Source organism: Mugil cephalus, chromosome 6, assembly GCF_022458985.1.
Source record: "Mugil cephalus isolate CIBA_MC_2020 chromosome 6, CIBA_Mcephalus_1.1, whole genome shotgun sequence".
Classification (NCBI taxonomy): domain Eukaryota; kingdom Metazoa; phylum Chordata; class Actinopteri; order Mugiliformes; family Mugilidae; genus Mugil; species Mugil cephalus.
Genome location: NC_061775.1, coordinates 26,103,228 through 26,112,083, shown reverse-complemented (window position 1 = coordinate 26,112,083; position 8,856 = coordinate 26,103,228). Strand labels below are relative to the sequence as shown.

Sequence of the window (8,856 nt, the reverse complement as noted above, 5' to 3'; positions counted from 1 at the left end):
GAATTGAGGGAATTTAAATGGAATCGTAACGCACGATGCGCTCTTGTGTTCTGGCCACTAGGGGGCAGGAGTGTGTCATGTATTGAAAGAACAACAATGTTGGGATTTATTTCTTTAGGCAGAGATGTTTAAAAGATATCCAGTAATTAAACGTTTAATCATAGCAGTAATAATCCTTTTTATTTTATTTTATGTTTAATTATAAGGAGGCTTTTGGTTTGTGATTGGTTCTGGGTTTTTTTATCACGTGATGTGTTCGGGTTTTATTGAAATGTGACTTGTGACAGGTTGAGGGGTTGTGCGCTGCTGATACGAACAGATTCGTGTTCGGTTTGTTCTCCACACGCTGACAGACGCTGTGCGCTCCGGTCCCGGTTCTGCAGAGGTTTCCCCGGTCCAGCGCGGATCCAGAGGAGCCACCGCCCGCCTGGACCTCACAGGTGACAGATAGCGTTTGTTTCCTCCTCCTCCTCCTCCTCCTCCTCCGGCCCTGCAGACACATGCAAATCACAGAACAAAGACAAAAAACGCACCAGCGAGGAATTAACTCTTGTTACAGATTTTTGTGGATTTATCAGAGATTTTTTTTATATATTTGTTTTCTTTTCTTTTTTGTTTTTGTTTTGTCGAACTTAGAATAAAATTCTGAAAATGATTTTTAGTTTTCTCTGAATTTGTCTCAATCCGGCGCAAGATACAGAAAAAAAAACTTAGAAGCTGTCAAGTATCTGTTAATTGCATTAATCCTTTAATGTGTTTTCCTCCTCCTTTAATCTTTGAATCCCAATAAACAAACGTTTTGACATTAAGTCAAAAGTGAAAGTTTGTTCTCACCTGATGAGACACATTTGTTTTTGTTTTTTTATTCTTCAGCTAAAATCATTTCGAAATAAATAAAAATAGGAAGAAATATTTTAGTATTTAGAGAATAAGTTAAACTTAGCTGCACGGTTTTAATCGTATTTGCATTATTCAACCTATCTATCTATCTATCTATCTATCTATCTATCTATCTATCTATCTATCTATCTATCTATCTATCTATCTATCTATCTATCTATCTATCTATCTATCTTTTTGTTTTAAGATTTTCAAACAAATATTTTTCTTTTCTGTCTAGTTTTAAACATGACAATGAATATTTATTAAAGTATTTGGTGACAGATTTATCAGCAAATTTATCAAACATTAATGTAAAAATATATATAAAATATAGTTTATTAAATTAAGTAGGAAAGTGTTAAAAATCATATGTAGACAAACTGATAAATAAGAAGTGTTTTTTTTCTCCATCCTGTTAAATTCATGCACATTTTCCCAGTTTGATAATAAACTCAATAAAGATCATTTTATCACGTCAGCTCAGAAATCAAGGATAAAGTGAATCCTTCTTTTAATTGTCTCCACTTTTTTTTGTAATGTTTTTAAATGATTCTTTTCTTTTGGTTGACAATCAGTGACTGTTTCCAGGTTTTCCTCCAATCAACACGCCGGACTCCGGGACTTTGGATGGTTCTGTTGACACCAGCTCAGTGTGAAGGACATTTGGAGGTTTTCATCTTTAAAATCCCACCTCAGTCTCAGCAGCCGCTCGCACCCGGGGAACCTTTTTTCTCACCCAGCTCGACCAAATGATCTTCATTTAACCTTTAATTAGTTTCCACGCACCGCCCACAGGCGCTGTCGGGGAGCGGGAGGGAGGAATCCACGCTCTTTCATGTCCGTCTTGTTTATTCAGAGGCTCAGCCGCAGATGATGATAGTTTCTCACAGACTGCAGGGCTCATTTGGTATTAGCTCATTTTGCATTCCTAATCGCTGATACCTTGGCTCTAATTGAGGGTTTAATTATCCAAAAACATTTGAGCAGTACTTCATTTTTTTTTAAAAGGCCAATAAAACCAGGTCAGTGGTTGGTGTGGTGGGCGTGAGAAAGTCTGATTGGTTGAAATAACCTTTCTGGTGAATTTTACATTTTCTATTTGGGAGAAATCGTACTTTTACGCACAGCTTCGATATTAAAGAGATCGAGGGGAGGACACGGGAACCTGTTTCAGTGTTTCAGGGTCTCAAAATCACACAATAAATTAAACTTTCTCCTGTTTAAAATAGATAATTTTAAGCTACTTTGTGGCTAACAATACGAAACATGAATAGCAATTAATAAATTTGTATTCAATTAGGGCCATTAAGTGAATTTTCAGCATGTTGGGCACACCCTTAAAACATTTTAATAACTCCAGGTCTGAACTGAGAAGAGAAGGAAAGGGAGAAGGGGAGGAGGAGGAGGGAGGAGGGAGGAGGAGGAGGGAGGAGGAGGGGGTAGTAACTTTTTATCGTCGTGCGCTTTTCCACAGGTTCATTTCGTCGTCCCATTGGATGATGGAGCACACATTCGGATTCGGGGTGGAGCAGCTCGAGCAGCCAAAAGGGAGGAAAAATGTGAAGGGTAAAAAAAAGTTCCTTTCAGTGTAGGCTCGTGCTCCTCCAGCCTTCTTAGTTTCCCAAATGTTCACCGTGGCAGTGCGCGCTCTCTCCGGCTCACCGTGGCGGACTGCGGCTTAAAGAAAAGGGACTTTGAGGCGATAAAGACAGAAGAGAGAACTGTACGAGAACCGGAGCACGCGCAGCGGCTGTGACAGTTTGTGGTGGAGAAGCAGTTTGGGGAGCTTTTACGCATTGCGCAGGATGCAGGCGCGCTACTCTGTCTCCAGTCCCAACTCTTTGGGAGTCGTACCGTACATCAGCAGCGACCAGGGCTACTACCGGGCCGGCGGCGGATACACCGGGATGCCTGCGCCTATGAGCATGTACTCACATGCGGCCCACGACCAGTACCCGGCCAGCATGGCCCGGGCGTACGGACCGTACACCCCTCAGCACCAGCCGAAGGACATGGTCAAACCGCCTTACAGCTACATCGCCCTCATCACTATGGCGATCCAGAATTCACCGGAGAAGAAGATCACCCTGAACGGGATTTATCAGTTTATCATGGAGAGGTTTCCCTTCTACCGGGACAACAAGCAGGGCTGGCAGAACAGCATACGGCACAATCTGTCCCTCAACGAGTGCTTTGTCAAAGTGCCCCGGGACGATAAGAAGCCCGGTAAGGGCAGCTACTGGACCTTAGATCCGGACTCCTACAACATGTTCGAGAACGGCAGCTTCCTACGGCGCCGGAGGAGGTTCAAAAAGAAGGACGTGCAGAAGGATAAGGAGGACAGGCAAGGCAAGGACCCCTCTAACCGGACCGCGGGCCGGGAGCAGGACGCGCCGGTGCAGGGCTCTCAGCCGGTGAGGATCCAGGATATAAAGACTGAGAACGGGACCTCCACGCCGCCTCAGGCCGCATCTCCGACCCTGGGCGCAGTGCCCAAGATCGAGAGCCCAGACAGCAGCAGCAGCATGTCGACGGGCAGCCCTCACAGCGTCCCCTCCACCAGGTCACTCAGCATGGAAGGATCCGAGCACCACCACCACGGCCAGGCCCCGGCACAGGGCTTCAGCGTGGATAACATCATGACCTCCTTGCGGGGCTCTCCGCAGGCCGAGCTCTCGCCGCCTCTCATCGCCTCCTCTCGGACAGGTATCACCCCCTCGCTGTCGCTCAACTATTCCCCCAACCAGACCCCCTCCTACAGCTCGACGACCTGCAACCAGAACGCCATCTCCACGAGCTCCAACGCGACGTATCACTGCAACATGCAAGCCATGAGCCTGTACGCGGGGGACAGGTCGTCCGGGGGCCACCTGGCGCCGTCCACCACGGTGGAGGAGGCTCTGCCCGACTATTGCATCACCACGACCACCGCGTCCCCGCTCGGGCACGGGAACCTGAGCCAGGCCGGCCAGGAGGGCCACCACGCGCACCAGGGCCGGCTCGCGTCCTGGTACGGGGACCTGAGCCACTTGAGCCCCGGTTACCCGGCGCAGCAGCAGAACTTCCACTCTGTGCGGGAGATGTTCGAGTCCCAGCGGATCGGGCTGAACGGCTCCCCGGTGAACGGGAATAATAGCTGTCAGATGGCCTTCCCGTCCGGCCAGTCCATCTACCGCACCTCAGGAGCTTTTGTTTATGACTGCAGCAAGTTCTGAAAACCAAATGTGTCTTTTAAATTAATAACTCTAATATATATTTTCTATATTTTTTTTTTGTACTTTTGGTCTTTCATTCACACTCCGAATGGACATGAGATTTTTTTTTCTTTTTTCTTTTTTTTTGTCAAGAGCTGTGTAACACCAAAACACGTAAGTTTCCTTCCCTCTCACTTTGAGAATTGTTTATAAAGATGACTCAAATACCGGCTCCTAAGACTAAGACTGTAAATTATAGCCTAATATACTAATTTATTTGTTAGGAAAAAAAAAGGAGTGGTTGGATGTTGAGGACCAAACACTTTAACGTTTTCCAGTTTTCTTATTGCTGCCTTTAATCGTCCCAGTTCTTGTATAGACATGGAGGAGAGAGAAGAGGGGGACTGTGTAGCCTATACTGACTTATTTTATTCATTCTGTGTTATTTGTTTCAAAAAAAACTATTTTGAAGGCATTACCTTTTGTTTTGTGTAATAAAGTGCCGTCTATTTGATTTTAATTTGAGTGATTTATTAGAAGCCAGTGCTAAAGGACAGGGGCGTATTTAAATGAAATGGGCCCAAATGAAAAGTAACAGCAGGGAGGTCAATGTGCGGTTGAATTAAAAAAGAAAAACAAAATGAAAATGCATTTAACGTATATTAAAGTCAGAATAAATTTTGGACAGAAAAAAAAAATATTGATTTATAAAATACGCAATGCGTGTGTGGGGTTAGTTTGCGCATTTACGTCTGATAGTGAATAAAGATAATCTGGACATTTTTACTCGCGAAAAAGAAAAACTCAATCCTCACATCTTCATATGACTATTTGACCTGAGAAGATTTATTTAATTAAAAGTCACCAGGCAGCGGCCCTGCAGAGACACAGCCGAGGCCAAATCAGACTGAACGAGGTGCAACACATTTCAAGTCTTTCTCTATTTTTTCTTTTTTTTTAATTATTTTTTTTTATGCTCGTGTTCACCTGCACGTTTGCATATTTCAACTCTTCCAGCCCAAACGCAGAGTAAATAAATACACGTGTGGCAGCAGTTCAGCAGTGCGGTTTGAACTCACTAAAGGCCTTGTCAGCAAAACAAATCAGTCATTACAAACCGAGCAGGCTTCCGTCTGACTTCTGTTTGTGAATGATGAGAGGTTTTGGATGCAGAAAAGGAGCTGCAGCTGAATTTATTTTGGATGTTCTGCAGAACCTTTAGTTCCCCCTCTGACGCACGACAAGAGCTGGTGGATGTGAGCTGAGATGGAGGAGTGTATGTGCAGCCCTGCTTTGCTCCCAGAGTGAAATATTGCTGCTGTCAGTTGTTTATTTGTGTCACTTCTTCCTTCGTGACTCGGATCAAATTCCCCTCAAAAACAAAACGGCAGATTATTCTGAAAATTAAAACACTTTTCTTGGATATTTTTTTTTATTTATTTTATTTATTTTTTTTTCTCAGCGTGCAGGCAGATCAACATGGCGACGCGCACGTCCTAGTTAATTCAGAGATTTTCATTTAAAAATTAAATATTAGACTGAAAAAAAATACCTAACAAACAATAAAAAAAAATACATTTAGAAATAATTTTATAGTGTAATTTTCTAGATGCTTTATCTCATGTAATAATAGGTAAAAAAAAATAGCAACAGAAAAAATAATAAAATTAAATCAATAATAATAATAATTATAACAACAACATGTATTTAAATGTTGGCTCGTTTGACTGTCTGCTGAGATTTTATTTTATGTACATCCTAACCTCAACTAGCCTACAGGCATTACACACCTATGGCATCGGTGTGTGTGTGTGTGTGTGTGCAGGTGTGTCTCCGACTAGATGAATAGATGGCAGTGAAAGTTAGGAGGCGTCTGCCAGTTTCAGGCCTATGTGGATACGATTTTAATGAGTCAGTAAAATAAAAAAATAAAATAATAATAATAAAAAAAAATCCAGTTCGCCAAGGCTCCCCAGGGGCCACCAGTCAGATGAGTCAGGCTCATTAAAGCTAACATAAACAATGCGTTATTTGGCTCCGCCGCTGCTTCACACGGAGGAGTTCAAACTACGGCTCGACTGCCATCTGACATTTAAAACTTCCAGCGCCCACCTACAAAAACAAAATAACAAAAAGAAACAACAACAGCCATGAACCACCTGTCGTGCACAAAACGCCGCCGCCTGGTAATGAGCAGAGAGGGGGGGGGAAAGGTGCGTTATTGCTTCTAACTAAACAAACGTCTTTGTGATTGATGCGGCACTCGAGAGTCAGGAAGGAAAATCCAGTCACGAATCGCTTTTGCGCGGTGAGGACGAGACAGGAGGAGGTGGCGGAGGTCAGTGGAGAGGATGTCAACAATGCACTTTAGGAAAAAAAGGAGACGGTGAGAGGCCCGAGCTGAAGCCTGCCACTGCCTTATCTGCTGCAGCCTCACCGGAGGGCTGAGGGGAGGCGAGGAGGGGGGGAGGCTCGTGTGTTGTTGTGGCAGCTCACAGGGCTGCAGAGCAAAACAGAAAAAAGACTCCCAGGGGCGCAGAGGAAAGATCTCCGAGTCTGGAACCGCCGGCTTTTAAAGGCAGCAGAGGAGCCTTTTATTTTGAAGAATGAGTGGGTTGCGGTGCCGTGTTTTGTAGGACGTGCCTTGACGTTCAGCTCAGTAAAAGTAGCCTCGAGGGATCGCGCGTGCCTCGGTGCGTTTTTTAGTTCGTCTGTTGTTCTGTATGGCTTTCACCTCAGCGCTGGAGGCTCAAAAAAAGACGCACACGCTCCTTATTGTGGGCCGCGGAGCAACATGATAGCCCACACCGTGCGCGTTAAAGGTTTGGCACATATCACAGCGCGTTTAGAAAGGGAACGTATCTGGAAAGCTCCTGGAATCATGTGGGTGCAAAACAGATCCTTGTTTTAAAAAAAACACCCAGGAGGAATCATTTTCTCATTGAAGATGCGTAAAATGTTTGTTTTCCACACAGAAGCAACAACTTCATGTTATATTTTGCATTTCTTCCGCAGGTTCATCCAAAACTTAAATATTAAACGTCCTGTTTCCAGGTCAGGAGCCAAAACGTCTTGAAATTAAATAACATATTTGCGTTTGAGGCCCTGTAATTGGTTTAATGTGGCGAAATTAAGCGTTTTCTGCTCAAAGCTGGCGCACGGCAACAGAATATTAGATTAAGACGTTAAACTTCGAAGGGAGAAAACCAGCGTCTGGTTCTAACCAAATACAGGCCTGACTGTCCTCAGTCTGAGGTGTGTGTGTGTGTGAGCGTGTTAGTGTGTGTTCAGCTGAGCTCGGCCTGCAGCCTCTCAGGGGAGAACACCTAAATCCTTCTCAGGCAGAAAGCGATGATTGAGATCGCGTCTGTCCGTCTTTAATTTCTGCAGCGTTCTGGCACAGACGGAGATTTAACTCTCTTACAGTCTTCGTGCTGTTTGCCGAGTATTTATGATCTAAAATCCTGCGCTGCTTTATCAAACCAATCAGAGGAGGGATCCTCGTTCCTTAGCACAAAGTGAGGTGGAACGAGCGGCTTCGTCGGATTAAACCGAGATGTTTGTTTTGTGTCTCATTTGTAGCTGCTCTCTGGATGAATATGTGAGAGACTTTTACTTTTAACCGAGCCTCAAATATCGCAACCAAACAGTTTGATCTTTTCTACAAACCTGCAGCCTGAATTAAATGTTGACTTTTTACAGGTTTAAAGTCTTTCTTTCGCGTGTGTTTTGAAAGGATGGCCGCCATTTTATTAATTCCCAGCACAGAAGCCCCTCTGTCTCCTGCTTCTATTTCTTTTAATTGAAGGTTATATTTTTGAGTCCAAGTTCTTAGATGGACAGATTCTTTTTCCCCCCATCAAGCACTGAAATGATCCCAGACACGTAATTTAATTTCCCTTTAATCATTTTATATTCCACAGTCTTTAAAGCTGCATTAAGTCAAAAGAAGTTTTGGCTTCTTGTATTTTTCCTCGTATTTGAAGTTGCTGCTTTGAAAGAAAAACGCATCTTTTTTTTTCTCCTCCCTCTTGTCGGTTTATTTCGAGGGATTATCCCCCACTAAAATATTTATTGTCCATTACGTTTAAAAGTAATTCAATATAACAAGAGTTATGAAATCCGTGACCACCTCCAGAGTTGAAACTGACCCTAAGAGCAGTTTAATCCCCGTAAACCGTTTATTCCGCCGCATGAGCGTTTCTTCCTCCAGATCTTTAATCAGCTCCTCTTTCTTTGCTCGCCAGCGGCGGACCTGATCACAGGACTCGGCTAATTGTCGTGGATAGGAATACGCGGTGCACCTGCGTGCAGGCCTCGTGCTCAGCGTGTTTGCTGCTCTCAGCGCGGTTTCAGGGGCCCAAACGAGCGCGGAGCCGCATCTGTTTCCAATTTAGAGCGCGCACAGACGCAGCGCTGTCCAGGACGATCAGACACACACACACGCACAATGTCCTGTAGGTGTTGTCCCAAAAAAACACAGAGACAAGGGGAACCCACCCTGCTCTTCTCACCGAGACCCACCGAAATATTACCAGAGGCTGAGAGAAGCGAGGAAGCCCCAATTTACACGAGTACAAATGTTTTACAAAACGTTTTTTTTTCCTCCTTTCACCTCCTCTATGTTAGATTTATGGAAATATATGAACGTGTTCACCATTTGTTATTTAGATTTTTCGACGTAAGAAAAACTTCATATAACTTTTGGATAAATTTTAGTTCCAACCAGACCGAGAACCTCATCTTAAATAAGACAAACAGATAAAAACTATATAAAAAA

General features: G+C 43.9%; 1 protein-coding gene across 1 annotated transcript; it reads left to right on the top strand.

The window, feature by feature from the left end:
* Positions 1-2,374: 2,374 nt before the first annotated feature.
* On the top strand, positions 2,375-4,596 carry foxc1b (forkhead box C1b). Its single transcript, XM_047588332.1, has one exon. It carries the CDS (start codon positions 2,688-2,690, stop codon positions 4,095-4,097), a length of 1,410 nt encoding a protein of 469 aa, XP_047444288.1. The 5' UTR covers positions 2,375-2,687; the 3' UTR covers positions 4,098-4,596.
* The last annotated feature ends 4,260 nt before the right edge of the window (positions 4,597-8,856 follow it).

What these genes read in the sequence shown, in the direction of transcription:
- foxc1b (XM_047588332.1), top strand. Translation starts at nt 2,688, where the DNA reads ATGCAGGCGCGCTACTCTGTCTCCAGTCCCAACTCTTTGGGAGTCGTA.